This window comes from Triplophysa rosa, linkage group LG10 (genome assembly GCF_024868665.1).
Source record: "Triplophysa rosa linkage group LG10, Trosa_1v2, whole genome shotgun sequence".
Lineage (NCBI taxonomy): Eukaryota > Metazoa > Chordata > Actinopteri > Cypriniformes > Nemacheilidae > Triplophysa > Triplophysa rosa.
The window spans coordinates 4,392,470-4,409,067 of record NC_079899.1 but is presented as its reverse complement, the minus strand read 5'-3'; the positions used below and the strand labels follow the sequence as shown (position 1 = coordinate 4,409,067).

Genomic DNA, 16,598 nt, shown 5'->3' with positions numbered 1-16,598 from the left:
TGCTGCCCCTTTAAGAGCTCGCGCAATATACTGGAACACACATGCGTTTTGTTTCCCAACCGTTTGTTCATGAAACGGACTACCTTAATAAGGATTTGTGTTGGGAATTTTGACGTAATTTTGTGTTTATATGTCCGTTTCAGTGTAAGAAGGCGTGAAAGAGAACTCAGTTTAGTATTTTGTGCTTTGACTCTCTGGGCGCGCACATATCTCAAACAACCCGCGAGACCTGAAGGCTTTTAGTGATTATTCTTCATGAAAGCTGCATTGATACACGTATGGCTTTTATCAGTAGCGACAAAGATGAAAACAGACGTTTTATACTTGTACTACCTGTGCAACTGTTTTGCCTGTGCTACAAAACTTTAAAGAGTACATTCCTCGAGATCATAAAAAATACATTTCATGAAGTGTTTAATTTTGCCGTGTTTGAATGTAAGCAATCTGCCAAGTTGTAAATCCGAAGGTGAACGAATAACAAAGTTATTAGCTTATAAAAAAGGTAATCGACTCTGAATCACGCGAACAAGCCATGACCTGTCCGAATCTTTAACCACAATGTACCNCTAACAGGCTTGACGCAGCAAGCTAACAGGCTTGATTAAAAAGAAATGAAAAAATATACATTAGCGCACAAATGGATAAGCATTCGCTGAAAACTACAACACTGACTAAAATCTTTTACTGCTGCTGCTATTGTCAGGAACGGGTGGTGAGACAAGGAGAGAGGACCCAAGCGGGTAAGGGGTTAATTAACAAGACATTTTAATGACAAAAATACAAAACAAAGACCCACGTGGGGGTAACATAACAAAACAGGGGAATCTACAACAGGACAGGATTAAGACTAATTACACCTAACAAGACTAAGATTAACATAAACATGAACTACAAATAGACTAGACTGACACGGAACAGGCACTCACCATACAAGTGACACATACACGCAATGAACCAGCACAGGACAGAGAACAAAGGGGCATTAAATAAGGGACCAAATCAAGAGGGGACAGGTGTAGGGCATGAAACCAATAACAAGCAATAATGAGGGATACAAGAGGGGGGGACAAAGACGAGACCTGGAGAGAGCATGTGGAAGGCCAAGTGGGCCAAAATGCTTCTCTCCACATGAAACAAGAGGTTCTGCCATGGCTCTGCCACAAGATCAAGAAAAGCAAGACAAGATGGGGCAGAACCATGACAGCTATTTGCTGCTTTTAGATTTAGTGCTTGACTCGTTTAGTGCTTGGGCCGTTTTAATTTAATCTATTCTGTGGTAGCGCCATTTAATTCATCCATCACTTGCGAGCAAGGTGATTGTGCAGTCTGATGCTCCCGACTGAGTCTCATCCAAACAGATGTATTGTGACTGTCACAATACAAACAAACAGTAAACAAACAGTTTACAGCACTAAATTAAACTAGACTACACCATTGTTACATCATAAGGATAGACACAGTTTTTGCTTACCACGCTCGCGCTGATGTTTCGCCTTCACCCGTGACGCAATGTTTTTTTTTTTCATGTGCTCGTGAATCAATGTGGTACTTCCATGCCACACTAGCTCAGCTTTGCATAACTTGCATGTTACAGTTGAGACTAACAGTTGAGAGAGGTGGCACTGGTGCTACCAAGTTATTCAGAATAATGGTGGCACCAGCCCTTAATTTGAAAGCACCAGAGTCGTGGGGTGAGGTAAGAAAAAAGAATCACTAAAACTTAATTGAAATGTGTTTAATGCATTAATAAATCAATTAGAAATGAATACAAATCATTGTTTATGATTTAATTATTTTATTGTATATGTAAACTCTCTTTCAACACTTTACCATATTCAAAGTACGTGTTTCTGAAAGCTACTTTCCTCCTTTATTTGTTGTGAACAACTCACATAAGAGAACATAATCCTTTAATATCAGTGAGTGTTTTTTGGCTCGTCCTTTGTTGTTTGATGAACATTATAGAGAGAGATCTTTATTATGCTGCTGCCCCTTTAAGAGCTCGCGCAATATACTGGAACACACATGCGTTTTGTTTCCCAACCGTTTGTTCAAGAAACGGACTACCTTAATAAGGATTTGTGTTGGGAATTTTGACGTAATTTTGTGTTTATATGTCCGTTTCAGTGTAAGAAGGCGTGAAAGAGAACTCAGTTTAGTATTTTGTGCTTTGACTCTCTGGGCGCACACATATCTCAAACAACCCGCGAGACCTGAAGGCTTTTAGTGATTATTCTTCATGAAAGCTGCATTGATACACGTATGGCTTTTATCAGTAGCGACAAAGATGAAAACAGACGTTTTATACTTGTACTACCTGTGCAACTGTTTTGCATGTGCTACAAAACTTTAAGAGCCCTATTTTAAAGATCTAAGCGCATGGTCTAAAGCACAGGTGCACTCAGGGCATGTCCGAATCCACTATTCCCAGAGGTGCATTTTCTACTAACGCACTTTAAATAACACAAAAATATTGCGCCATTGTACAAGGTATGTGTTATATACAGCAGAATGAAATAATCCAAACTAATCCAAATGAAACTAGCAAACTAGTTAGACGGAATTTATGTTAGTTTCAAATGCAGATCCAGGTGCGAGTAAAACAAGTGATTGGAGATGCGTGCATGCTTTGTCCATTTGGAAGATGCACACGCGGAGGCTCGCCTTGTGCAGCCAGGCACGAGTATGAAGAGACCGTCTGCGTGCATTAGGAATGGGCGATATGGCCCTAAAACTCTATCACGATATTTTCTGGTATTTGTTGCGATAACGATACAAATGACGATACAACTTTAACACCTTCCACCTCTGTTTTTTGCTACAAGTGATAGTAGCTGCATGTAGTCTAGAGCCTCAGAAATACCCCAAATCAAACAGGCTCCTAAAATATACCTACAGTATTTTTGTAAATATAAAATATAATGCAAACATTCGACTTCAAAAGGTTGTAGTAAAGAAAGAATTAAATGAACTAAAACTCCATAGACACATCATGTCATACCTAAACTGTAGCCTATTGTTGGGTGGAAACGATCGCATCACGCTGTCAAACCACTCTCTCGTGAACCTTCTCTTCTCACAGAAACATATACTGTATCTGTCTATGACTCGCGCTACAGAAAGAGAACATAAAAATGCGGATTAAAGAAATCTTATTAAATAATCTACGCTGTCATACGCTCATAAACGTATTTTAAACAACGTAATACAAACTCGCATTTTGTACTGGATGTAAACAGGCAGCAGTGCGGTTCATGCTGTGTCGCTATGAAAGCACATGTGAGCGCGAGCTGCGCACAGGGATGCTCCGTTCATGCATCCTGTATATAACAGGCTAGAAATCATATTAAACAATTTGTGCAATACGCATGCGCTCAAAACATCTAACGAATGTTTAAATAAAGACTTTTAGCCAAACTAAATGTTGTGGTGTTTTAATGTATTATGACTATCAACAAATACTTAACAAACTAATTAAATAAAATGAAAGTGAAACTAAACATTAACTCGGATGCATCTACAGTGCCATCCTTCACAAGAGTTAGAGCTCTGAAAACTCTTTCCCAGCTTCACATCCGCCCTCCGCTATACCCGTTTTCACAAAGCATATGAGCTGTGAATGGGTCCTCACAAATAAAAACGTCATCAACTAGGATTTATCATTTATATTGCGGGAAGACTAATTCCTATCGTGGGGATAATTTCTACCGGTATATCGCAAACAATATAATATTGCCCATCCCTAGCGTGCATGCATCATGTTCTATCAGCTCGTCCTTGTAGCATGTTTAGGAGATGCACAGCGCGATGTGGAGCCACATGCGAGTATACAACACATTCACTGACACATGTTGCGAGTGCTGCGTGCTTTTCCAGTACCGAAAGTGTCATGATCCTGTCTCTCTTGTTCAGAGTTTCCTAGTCTTGTGGACAGGGTCATGACAGTACCATGTCTTGTGTGTGTGTTATGTCTTGTGTGGAGACATGTGGCTGTTTGTTATGACATTGCGCCACGTGTCTTCTTTCCTCGTGCTTTGGCCCTGCTTCCTTGTTTCCCCATCATTGTCCCATTAGTGTTTCCTTCCCCTCACCTGCCCAGTGTAATCTTCCCGTTAGTGTTTCATTCCCCTCACCTGCCCCATGCAATCTTCCCGTTAGTGTTGATTCTCCTCATCTGCCCCTTGTTAACTTCCCTCATTAGTGTTCCCAATTTGTAGCCCCAGTTCTCATTGTCACTTGTCGGTTCATTGTCATACCTTGTCTTACCCTGCGTTACCCTCCTCGATGTGTTTGGATTACCTTGTTCCTGTTTTCTGTGCTCAGTCGTGTCTTGGACTTATTATTTATCATTTTTGGACCTTGTTTGTTTTTGCCCCATTGTGGGAAGTTTAGTTTGAGTTCTGTTTTGTTAATTGCATTTCCCCATCATGGGTTTTTGTTTGTTTAAATAAAGCCTCTGTTCTCTGTCCTCCCCGTGGCTGTGACAGAAAGCAGAACTGATAAGGGAGAAGCTTAAAGATGCTTCGGTCTTTCATAATTTAGTCCTGGGGTCCCGTTTAATACCCGGTTTTGGTTCCCCTCCCTACTCGTAAGAGTGCACAATGTCCAGAGGAATGGACTAAAAAACACAATGTCCGCACCAGTGGAATTGCACCGTCAGACATGTCTATTCTATACATATGCGCGCCTCACAAATATAAAGTTAGACGTGTCTTCTTTATGCTCGGTCTTTGAAGGGTAGACGTGATGACACGAGAGTGAAATCTTAAGCGCTGTGCAAGGATGGGATGGGCGTGTTGACATTTTTTGCTTGTGTTTTTGGCCCTTTATGTTTCGGCCCGAAACCGAAAATGCCATTTTCAACTGGCTGGAATTTCGATGCATCCCTAGTTTTTTGACTAAGGAAAACTCATCATGACCCCAAACAGTACACGAGGGTAACAACATGCATTACAAGACTTAATCACTTCCTTCTCCCTTTCTGATACCAGTCAAAAAAAGCTTCATACCCTGTTCAAATTCCAAAAGAAGGCCACACAGCAGGAGGGGAAGGAATAATGTGAGCATCAGAGACTGACAGTACAGTTACACGATTACGATGAAGTAGAAAACTGCAAAGTTTATTGTTTGCATTTTTAAAAGTGTCACGTACACACGAAAACGAACACGTCAAAATGATCTGTGGTTGCATGGATCTGCGAAAAGTAAAAACGTTGTGTTAAGCATGCTAGGCCAGTGGATGGCAATGTCACTTTGTAATGAATCACTATGCGCCCGTGCACATACGCGTTTACCCATTAGGGCGATCTTCCCAAAAAAGCATATCACGATCTTCTTAACAAAGAATCTCGATCCACGATCTGAATTGAAATACAAGGCTGTACATGAACTTTTTTGCACATAGCATTGGTGCTACAGAGGTTTAAAGTTTTGTAGCACAGGCCAAACAGTTGTACAGGTAGCACAAGTATGAAACGTCTGTTATCATCTTTAAAAAACACAAATGCAGATCAACACGTAAATAGACTGGTTATCAAGAAAGGACATTAATGTTATATAGAAACGGATCAATTAGGGCCATACAATTTTTAGTTTACCCATTTTTAATGTTCCATGTTGTCCATTTTTTACTATCGATAGTAATATAAAAGTCCACATAAAAATACTGTAGTAGCCTATACTATAGTATTTACTAGGCCTATAGTAAACTGCAGTAAAATTCTTAGATAATACAGTGTTTTTGAACCTTACTATAGTAAATATTAAAGTTTACTACGGTTGATCAATTTACAACAAGAATACCACAATTTGCTTTATCAAAAACTAGAACACTACAGTATTTTTTCATTCGAGCGTTTAGGTAAACCTGTGTTCTATTTTGACGGGTCGTCGTGAAGACTCTCCCACAATAGACACTTGAGTTTCAGTGCGTGTAGATGAGTGACGAAAGTTTTTCTCAAACTCTCAGAGCAACTCTGGACATGATATTCATGTGTTTCTGTCCTCATACAGTGAGACACATACAAATCCATGAGCGTCACATGTTTAGCACGTTAAACTGGCCAACGCATTCACTTGTACACGCAGAACCGGCAGATGACCGATTTAAAACAGAATTCTGCGTCCGCATCAAGGAAATCACTCTAGATATAGGCTATATGAACTCAATGCGGCCGGGAAACAAGTTTCAATCGCAAAACAGACTAAAACTAAGTAAATTAGAGGTGTGCCATAGATTACCGTCACACACAAACAAGCACAAGGACAAACACACTTAACACAAACCAGCTCTGTATAATGCACTTGCAAAATTGTAACGCACATGAGAGACCACATAGCACGGCGAGAGAGATTTGAAAGCATACAGAGCTCTCTGCTCTCGCGGTACTTCAATGTCATACACCAATGGGTCTGTGCAATGCTGAATGATGTCGAACACACCTCTTGTTTGAGACGACAGACAAGATCATGATCCTCGGGATTCCGTTGAAAAGTGGATTGAGGAAGCCTTGAAGATCGATCACGATTTAAGATCGTCAGATCGGCCACCCCTAATACCCATATTAGTCTATCTTGTAAAGTAATCTTTATTGGTTCAGATTAAACAAACTCTTGTTTACACTTTTGTTTGCATGATGATTTCTGTTTTGACAGGTGGCTCATGGCATCCTTCAGGAACATGGGAACTCACAGCTTCATACCCTGTTGACTCTGGTGGAGGAGAGTGGTGTGTGGACCAACATCACGCTATGTAGCCTTCTGTCAAATAACATGCCTGATGAAGAGAAAGGTAAAATGTTTTATTGTTACTTAGTTTAATATTCTTTTAGCTAGAGGTCGTCCGATATGGGTTTTTCTCTGGCCGATGTCAAGATTTAGAAATCAGACCAGCCGATGGCTGATATATTAGGCAGATTTTTTTGGCAGATTGTCTTTTTCCACCTTTATCTCATAAAATCTAACTGAGCCCTATTGTCTTTTCCCACCTTTATCTCATAAAATCTACAATCACGCTATTTGCGTGTAGTTTGACGCTTGAACATTTTGAGTTTACTCGCGTCATTCGCGCGTGAAATTCACAACAGATGCAAGCTCGAAAAAATAAAATGGCGGCCGAAACGCCCGTTGGAGCATAGTTTTGTATAAATGTAAGTTTCATTTTCACTTTCAACAACTTCTGATTGCATTTCTAGCGAGAAATTAGTATTGTAGTTTTTAAATATGTGAATAGTTATTGCAAAGACGCTCTCTGTTTATAATTCAAATAGACTAGTCACTACTAGAGCAAGCTCCTGATTGGTTAACGCGGCGCGAATCTTCGCCGAAGTTCAGATTTTTCAACTCGCGCGAATCACGCGTTACGCACGTCAAACGCCTCATTCACGCTGCAGGATGTCCTATCGCGTCTTTGCATTGACTTAACATGTAAATCAATCGCGCTTAACGCTTCTGGTGAATATTGCTTAAATTAAACATTTATTGAAGACATGTCTCTTCAAATCAGTGCACTTGATTGAGAAAGATTGAGTAAGTGTTTATTGCAGGGTACAAGATAGCAGTCTAATTCATAGTAATAATACATTGCTCAAAACTTTTAAAGTTAACTCCAAGTTAACATGCACGTTTTAGCCAGAAGTTTCGTCTTTTAACAAGGCATTGCTGCAGAGTGCGAGTTGCTCCGTCTCACACAAAGCCTCAGAGGGAGAGAAATTCTCCGGTACAGAAACAGTATTGATAACGTCGGAGTTTATCTAGCTATACAATGCGGACTACGGTAATAATTTAGCCGCTGGGCTCGTTACCAGGTTTTGTGGCTGAAGGCTCGCTAACAATAGAGTTCCAAAAAGTTACTGGCATTCTCAAGTAGCATCATATTTAATCAATGAAATATACAAGGCTAGATTAAGAACGAAGGATAAAAAGAATTTAAGTCTTACTGTTTTCTTGTGTAGTTTTAGGTAGTTAAAAAGTTAGCAGGCAGAGGGACATCACAGTGTTATGCCGGTGGTAATGTGTTATGCCGGTGGTAATCTGTTATGCCGCAAGAGGCAGCGTTGCGTTCCACAACAATGCTTAGCTGCTCTCAGATGCACCTGCCTGTTAATCGGCCTAATTTGCGGCACAATCGGCCAATGACGATTAATTAGAAAATCCCCCAAATCGGCCCGATTAATCGGCCGGCCAATCAGTTGGTTGACATCTACTTTCAGCATTTGTTTTGTCTGATTATTTTGTCTCATACTACAAAAATGTCAGTTAACTAATGGAAATGCTTTTGTATTGAATGGGTGTGTATTTCTTTCAAAATAGTTCATGAGTTTTTAAAACGAGAGGGACCTGAACTTCTGCATATGCGTATAAAGCACCTCATCAAACAGAAGCTTGTGGACAAAGCTGCAAGGCTTGCAAAGACATGTGCAGAGTTTCCTGAATTTGGAGGAAAAAAGAATTTCAAACAAATCTACCTCGTATGTCTATGTGAAATAAATTCACAGCAAGATCTTATGCAAGAGGTGAGTGTTTCTTATTAAATAATCTGTCTCCTCACACTTGCTTTTATTTAGTTTTAGTTTGAAGTCATGGTTAGGATATTTGGTCTCATATGTATTTGTCGTCATCATCCAACCGGCCGACTGGATCTTTTCAATGCTCCCTACGTCATGCACATGCTTGTTATAAATGCTGATCGACCGCTTCATTCATAACATAATTCTGCAAGTTATTTTTATATTAATATATTCAGAAAGTATGTGGAAGAAGACGCCAAACATAGATGATTTGGTATATACAGTAAGTCAAAAAACATGTGGTGTCATTTTTTATTAACGGTCATTTTTAATTAAGTGGGGAACTGAACAACGTTTTGCAATGTATACAGAAAATTCAGTGAGTTGAGTCCTTCATATGATATCCTTTCAAGCAACATTATCTACAGTATATACAGAGTTTCGCGATTTAATAGCTTGAAACAATACAAATGTTTGATCTAGTCCTCGTCTATATATAATCGCGTTTTGAAGGCTGTACTAAATACATCAATTGAAATGAACTGAAAAGGTAACATGCTGCATTTTGAAATACCTTTATTAGATGCAGATTAATGCTGACAGCGCTGTATTAATTACGTAGATGGGCCATCTAGTGGCTGTGTAGGGAAATCTCTTGAGGCCACAGTATTCTTCAAGTTTTTTGTTTAATTATCAATTAATGAATTATTGTTGATGACAACAAAATTAAAAGTAATGTAAACTACTTAAGGGATGACATTTGTTAATTATAGCTCCTTAGTTCTAGCACTCTGCCTGCTTTAAATCCAACATAGATAACGTAGGGCAATATGATTGCATTTATTTTAATCAATTAATTATACATTAAATTAAATAAAAATGAAACAACGTTCAAACTGAAATTTTATTCATCCCTTAAGACTAATGGATTTAGAACTCAACATTTCAATTTCAGGTTTAGTCTTGGGGGTGAAATTGTTTCACGACACACTGTTTTTCTTTGCTTGTTGAGGCTGTAGCTGTCAGTATGTCACTCCACGCCCTCCTTTCTGACAAAGATAGGGTCCAATATGACCGCAAACTCGCATTGGTGGCCTGCCACTGACATGACCTGGTGACTTTCTAGTTCTGCAAACTGGTTTGTTTAAATTTGTGAGATACCTTCCACCTGAACAACAAGAATTTAAAGTATTCCGTTTAGATTTGGAAAATATTAAACCACAAACATTTTAAATTCATGGGTAAAAAGTTTATATAATATATGTTGGTGTACTGTGTATAATAATGTATATATAAATACACACACATGCATGTATATATTATATTGTTATATATATTGTATATACATTGTTGTATTTACATATGATTTACAGGTATATTATATTAAAATATAAATATTTAGTATATAAATATATTTTTTCTTAAAATTGGACATGCATATGTGTGTATTTCTATATACAAAATTATCATACACAGTACACCAAAATAAACTATGTAAACGAAGTCGCGATTAGGGCTGCAACTAACGATTATTTTGATAATCGATTAGTTGAGCGATTTTTTTTTTTTAAATTAATCGGTTAATCGGATAAAAATTTAATTACATCTTTTGCTTATAATAAGTAAATCAGATATGGGAAAAGTATACACAACTGAACTCATTAGCCTTCTCCCAAAATGCTGTGAATGTCTCCATAATTAACACACCTGGTGAGTTGATTCAAGTGTGTCATATTAGAAGCAACTGACAATAGTCTCTCCCAAACGTGGGAGCGAGGGGAGGGTCAGCCAAGGAAATCATTTTTTTGTGCCATGAAAAGTGAGATATTTGTCATTCAAATGTAGTGAAGTACAGTAAAAAGTAAACAGAAAAAAGTAATACTTAAGTACAAATACTCAAAAAGTGTACTTAAGTACAGTACTCAAGTAAATGTACTTCGTTACCCACCTCTGAACTAAATAAACCACCAAATCAGGGTATTTAGCCTATTATGTACTTTGCAAAGTGCAAACGCCACAAATTGGGTTTTACTAATATAATCTTTAATTTTGTCATTTAAAACACCTCTCCCCTTTAAACTTTAAAACTGCGCAGCTTGAAGAGATGCATGCAAAACACGTCTGACTTTAAAACTGCGCACCTCGCGCTGCACGGAGAGACACGTGTGACTTTAAAACTACGCACCTCGCGCTGCACGGAGAGACAAGTGTGACTTTAAAACTGCGCACCTCGCGCAGCACGGAGAGACACGTGTGACTTTTAAACTGCGCATCTCGCGCTGCACGAAGAGACGCATCCACGGAGAGACACGTCTGACTTTAAAACGGCGCAGCTCATGCTGCACGGAGAGACGCATTTAAAACGGTAATTTTAAAAGGGAAGACGATGCGCTTGATTTATAACTGCGCAGCTCGCAAGTGACGTCACAGACCAACTAATCGATAATGAAATTCGTTGACAACGAATTTCATTATCGATTATTATCGATTTTATCGATTAGTTGTTGCAGCCCTAGTCGCGATTAATCGTTATGCAGCCCTACTTAAAATGCTACCTGTCTATGCATTTAAATGCAATTGACAGCCGATTTGGTTCTGGTTATTTAAAAAGAAGTGGTGAAGCTTAGTTATTGATCGATGCTATAACTGTTTAAACTCTAAATACACCAGACCAAATTAGTACTCTCAATTCATTTGAACCAACAGAAAATGTGCACGTCAAGACAATAATTATTTATTATATATGTCACAAAACCAGTCTTATGGGTCAAATTGACCCATCAATTTTTTTTTTCATTGGAAACAATTTAAAAACAAGTAAATTTGGATGGTCGCAGGTGGCAATCTCCGCAAAAATATCACTGTTAATGAATATTTATGGTTGAAAATGCGGCCATTTTAGGCGCAGTCTGGAGCAGAGGTTGCGCTAGACTTTTTCATTGTCCGTCATTTTGACGTTTTTGTCGCCTGCTGCGTCTCGCATTTTTGGCAAAGCGCACTGAGCGCCCGAAGTTGAAAAAAAATCATCTCTGAGCGGAAAAGCAGTTGACATCATGCACCTTTTTCCCCATTGCCCAATCGAATGAAAGGAGAGGCGGGCCTTCCATTGTGGTGACGGAACTTAACAGTTGCTTGAAACGTCCGGAGAGTGCCTAATGGAGTAACTTGCATAATGGAGAAATTTGTGCTGGCTAGCAGGTTTAACCGAGCAAGGTCAGAGCAAGCGCCTTTTGCTTGTACCTCTTTTAGTTTCTGCTAATATGACAGTTAACAGCAACTAAAGTGCTCACGCTTTAATCCTTGACTGCCAGGTCAGCTGATTCGGTGGTTGCATAGCAACGTAAAAAAACCACAGCGCGCTGCTCTTTCAAAAAGTCAACAAAAAAGGCAGTGCGTCGCATTTTCAAACAGGAAATGCGTGTTCTGTGTGATCGCCCGCTTAGAATGTTATGTAAGCAATAGGGATGTAACGATTCACGTGAGCCGGTTGAAAATAGATTATAATGTTTGACGATTCCAATCGGTTGAGGTGTGAACTGAATTGCAATACATTTTTTGAACAGCAGGGGCCGCCATGTTCACTGCAAACCTAAACGTGGACATGCTGATATTTCTTAAATGCAAAAAAATCCAAGAAAAGCACACACAGTATTAGTTTGTTTAAATTAAAGAGACTTTTTCTATTATTAATTTGTTATAAAATTGCAGTTTAGTTTTGTTATTTGAAATAAAAAATAATTTTATTATACAAAGAAACATGAAGCATTTAAGAAATAATGCAAGGGAAGTTGTTCATTTCTAATTTGTTTCAACTCATTTTGTAAAAATAAATTGTGAGTAAATCGTGAATAAATCGCATAGTGAGATCAGAATCGTGAATCACATCGCATCGTGAGCTGAGTGAATCGTTACATCCCTAGTAAGCAATAAGGTATGAGAGGCTGTGCTTTATCGTGAATAAATCACGGCTGAAGGGCAGTGTAAGGTACAAGTCAAAGCGGAGTGTAGTTTATTTATAGCCTAATAATATTTTTTGGGGGTAATTTTATTTAGGCATCAACATTAATACAACTTGTGTTTATTTATGAACATTGTCTTGATGACCAAAATGCGAAATTATAATAAACGTACCTGTTTTTTGAGAATACAAAGCCTATGGAAAAATTCTATTGGCTCAGGGGATGCCAACTTCCAGGTTGGCCTACAAAAATACATCTTTATATTTATAAAATAGGATAGCACAGTTTTCCATGTGCATTTCCCTCCAGCCTTGGTTAATAATTAAATGTATGTTTTGTCATTTGCATTACTACTAATCATGTTTTTAATTTGACTTGTTTTTCATTTCGTTGGGCAGATAAAGGATGTAGACTGCAAAGATGCTTTGGACATGATTTGCAATTTGGAGTCTGAGGAAGATGAGAAAGGAGCTCTCAGTCTTTGTACAGCATTTTTTAAGCGTCAGCTTCTCAGTGGAGATGTGTATTGTGCCTGGTAAGGTTCTTATTTACACCCTGAATTTTCACTCTTGAGTATTTTAAGGATGTCAATGTAATAGCATAATTCCTAATCTTATAACTTAAAAGGTATGCAGCAAGTTTCAGAATTCAAAACAGTGACACCACATTGTGACATCACATGACATGTACTTAGGTACAAGACCTCCACCTCCAAAGCAACACATTAACGCCTATGTTTTACATAACATTTTTGTCTACATACATTTACAATCATTTGCTGACTCATTACTGTATGTCACCTTGAGTGCAGCATTTTTAAGATGCCATGACAAGTTAGACATGCTTAAAATTTTAAAAATGCTTTTTAAAGGGGTGAGAACTTTAAATTGAATTTTAATTGAATACCCTGAGGTGTAATTATAATATTACTAAAGTGTTTTGCCCCCAAAAAACATACAAATGTGAGTTACTTATGGACTTTTTTTGCCAGCCTGATTTTAAACCTCTCAGAAAAAAGTTTCCCCTTTAAGAGCCTTCAGTTGCCTTCGGTGTATCTGCCCACTTCTATGATTGACAGCTGCTGCTGAAAGACGTGCCGATGGATAACTGCAGTTTCTCTTTTACATATAGCTTTACAAACGGTCTATTTAAGCACATTATGCTTGTATTCATGTCACAGACACTTAAACAATCACGTTTACAATCATTTAAGTTATTAACATGAAAGAAAACATAAATGAAACGCTAGTGATTGCAGACATCGGTTTCCCCTATTGTGTGCACAGAAACAGCGCGTCATGTTTACTCGTTAAAATGGATGTTTGCATCCTAAATATTGCATGTACTGCAAAAAACAACAATTAGTACATGTACATAAAGTGTTAATATGATATGAACTGCCCGCGTCAGCACGCTGTTCCGCTTCCGTCTCATGCAATTTAAATAAAAACTCACATATGAACGGGTCATTACAAAGTAGTATTGAAATGAAATACATTACTTACAGTTTGCAGGATTTACAACCGCAACAGACTCCGGGCAAATGAGACAAACCGGCCTCGTACACGTCGATGCAGGAAGAATAAATGCGTATCTGTCGACCCATTCATCTCAGAAAACATGGTTTTCAGTGTTAACTTTTGAAAATGCCATTGTTTTTCAATCACTGACAGTTACATCTGTCTGCGCACTGCTCTCGGCTCTCTTCAATTCACGACGTCTGAATGTAGCAACAGTGCGCATAACTGTCCGTGCCGCCGTAGGACCCAAACTACTACTGAGCGGCCCTTGATGTGCCTGGTATAAATTTGATTGCATTAGAAAATAGCGTTTGGCGTTTATTTATTTCATTATGTCAAAAAGCTTTGCGGTCCGGACGGACGCATCTTATGGTCCGCATTGGGACTGTAGTCTGCTAGTTGGCAACCCCTGTTCTAACGATACCAATACATGATCAAGGGAAATTTGGTCTGTCATGTCATGACCCCTTTAAAGACCGTGAAGAGTGTGTCCTGTATGTGTGATTAACTTATTCCTTTCAATTTCTATTTACTTAAGATAATGGGCAAGTTGCACAAGACGGCGCCAGTGAGCTTTTGGGATGCCAGTGTCTGCAGACAAATTCCCGGTTATATAACGTATGCCTATGGGAAAAGGAGGATTTTTGGCCAGCAAATATGGGTGTTTTTAGATAAAAAAGAAAGTAATATATCAGCAATATGACAGAAAAACCTCTTTACATTGCTAAATTCTTAGTTAAGCCATAACAACTCGATATAATGGAATAATAAAAAAAAAAAAAAAATTCTCTCATCATTGATTCTATAGTCCATACTCATGTGGTTAACCAAAATCCGTATATACAATTCATTTATACATAAACTAGCATGTGTAGTTATAAAGAGATGATTTTGTTTTGACAGTTGGGGGACTAAGAAAAGCATAAAAAGCATTTATTTATGGGAGCTATCCCCGTCTGAGTCACCTGACTCCGCAATGACTGGAATACAAACGCCACCTGATCATGACTGTATTAATACTCTTTCAAAGCGAGTACGATGCAATCAAGTTGCAAATCAGTGAAGCTCTTCTCAAAGAACATGACACAATTGTCAAATCCCTCACCTGTAAGTTATGTTTGGTGCTGTCTGACAATGAGTTTCACTTTTGCAGACAATGCAGAATATTTAATCTGTCCGACTTTCATCATAGAGAACTTGTAATGCTGATTTAAATCAAAGAAATAAAACTTTTCTACTAGTATGCGCAGTAAATTCGAGTTTGTTATTTTGCTTAAAGAAGATGGTGATATGGGGAGAAACACGGGGAGTTGTGTAGACTGGTAGAAAACAACACCAGCCTTTATTGCCATTTTATCAAATTGTTTTGGCTTAACAAAGTACTCAGCAATGTAAAGAGGATTTTCTGTCACATCACTGATATAATGCTTTTACTTTTCTGCCGACACTGGTGTCCCAAAAGCTCACCTGCACCATCTTGTGCAGCTAGCGAATAGGGGAATCCCACCAAACTTTCTGTTTGTCTGATCGCAGCTTTTAAAGTCTGTACAGTTAGGCCGTGTTCAGATTTAACTTCTTTTTTGAAGCTGCTAGCATCTGTTTTACATTGTAATCCTGTGGAGTAAACCGTGTTTTCAAAAAACGTCCTGAGCGCCTTTTTAAACGCCAGCGCCTGCGTCTTTTTCTGCAGCGCAAAAGCGTCTTATGAGGTTGAAAAAAGCTCACCTTTTCTGAAAAAAAACGACCTACATCAAGCTCCTTTTTCACAGCTAACCACTGACAGAGACCTGTCGTTTCCATAACAACATGCGAGGAAAGTGATTGGTCGAGAAGGCTCAAGCTCAAAAAAATAAAATGGCGGCCGAAAAGCCCGTTGGAGCATAGTTTTGTATAAATGTAAGTTTAAAGGAGAGGTTGTTCGAATGGTTTTACTAGATGTGAAATAAGTCTCTGGTGTCCCCAGAGTGTGTATGTGAAGTTTTAGCTCAAAATACCCAACAAATCATTTATTATAGAATGTTGAAGTTGCCCATTTTTGAGTGTGTGTAAAAACGCACCGATTTTGCTTGTATCTCTTTAAATGTTAATGAGCTTTTCATCCCAGCCCACTCTCCAGAGGAGGGCGGAGTTTCAGGAACTCGTGCTTATGCGTAAAGTTACCGGCCAAAACAAAACATCAAAATGTCAGTAGTTGTTAGTGGTGTTCAGCCCTATATGTACGAACCGGAGTCTGACACTGATGGAGAGACACAAGAAGTGACAACCTTAAGAATTGAACAGGATGTTTCCGAATGGTTAGTTGTAATTTTGCAGTTATTGTGAAATTAACGTTCTTCAAGTGATCGATAAGCATTAGCATGGTCCGTCATGATAATGTACAGAGGTGGGACCAAGTCATTGTATTGCAAGTCACAAGTAAGTCTCAAGTCTTTGCCCTCAAGTCCCGAGTCAAGTCCCAAGTCAAGACCGACAAGTCTCAAGTCAAGTCCCAAGTCCTACAGTTTGAGTTTCGAGTCCTTTCGAGTCCCTTTAAAGCGAACCCGGTGTATAGAGAGATGTATGGCTTAATGCGTTGTAATAGCCTTACACTACTAGCATTTGTCGTTAGAAAC

The 16,598-nt window shown here is 38.7% G+C and overlaps 1 protein-coding gene across 3 annotated transcripts in view; it reads left to right on the top strand.

Annotated features, from left to right (window-relative positions):
* The window catches only part of znf292a (zinc finger protein 292a), a 44,441-nt gene that overhangs the window by 19,166 nt on the left and 8,677 nt on the right, over window positions 1-16,598 (top strand). For all 3 annotated transcript variants that reach the window (XM_057343629.1, XM_057343630.1, XM_057343631.1), the window contains 3 exons: window positions 6,655-6,790; window positions 8,311-8,513; window positions 12,865-13,001. In XM_057343629.1, coding sequence (XP_057199612.1) covers window positions 6,655-6,790; window positions 8,311-8,513; window positions 12,865-13,001 — 476 coding nt within the window. The remainder of the gene's footprint in view (window positions 1-6,654; window positions 6,791-8,310; window positions 8,514-12,864; window positions 13,002-16,598) is intronic.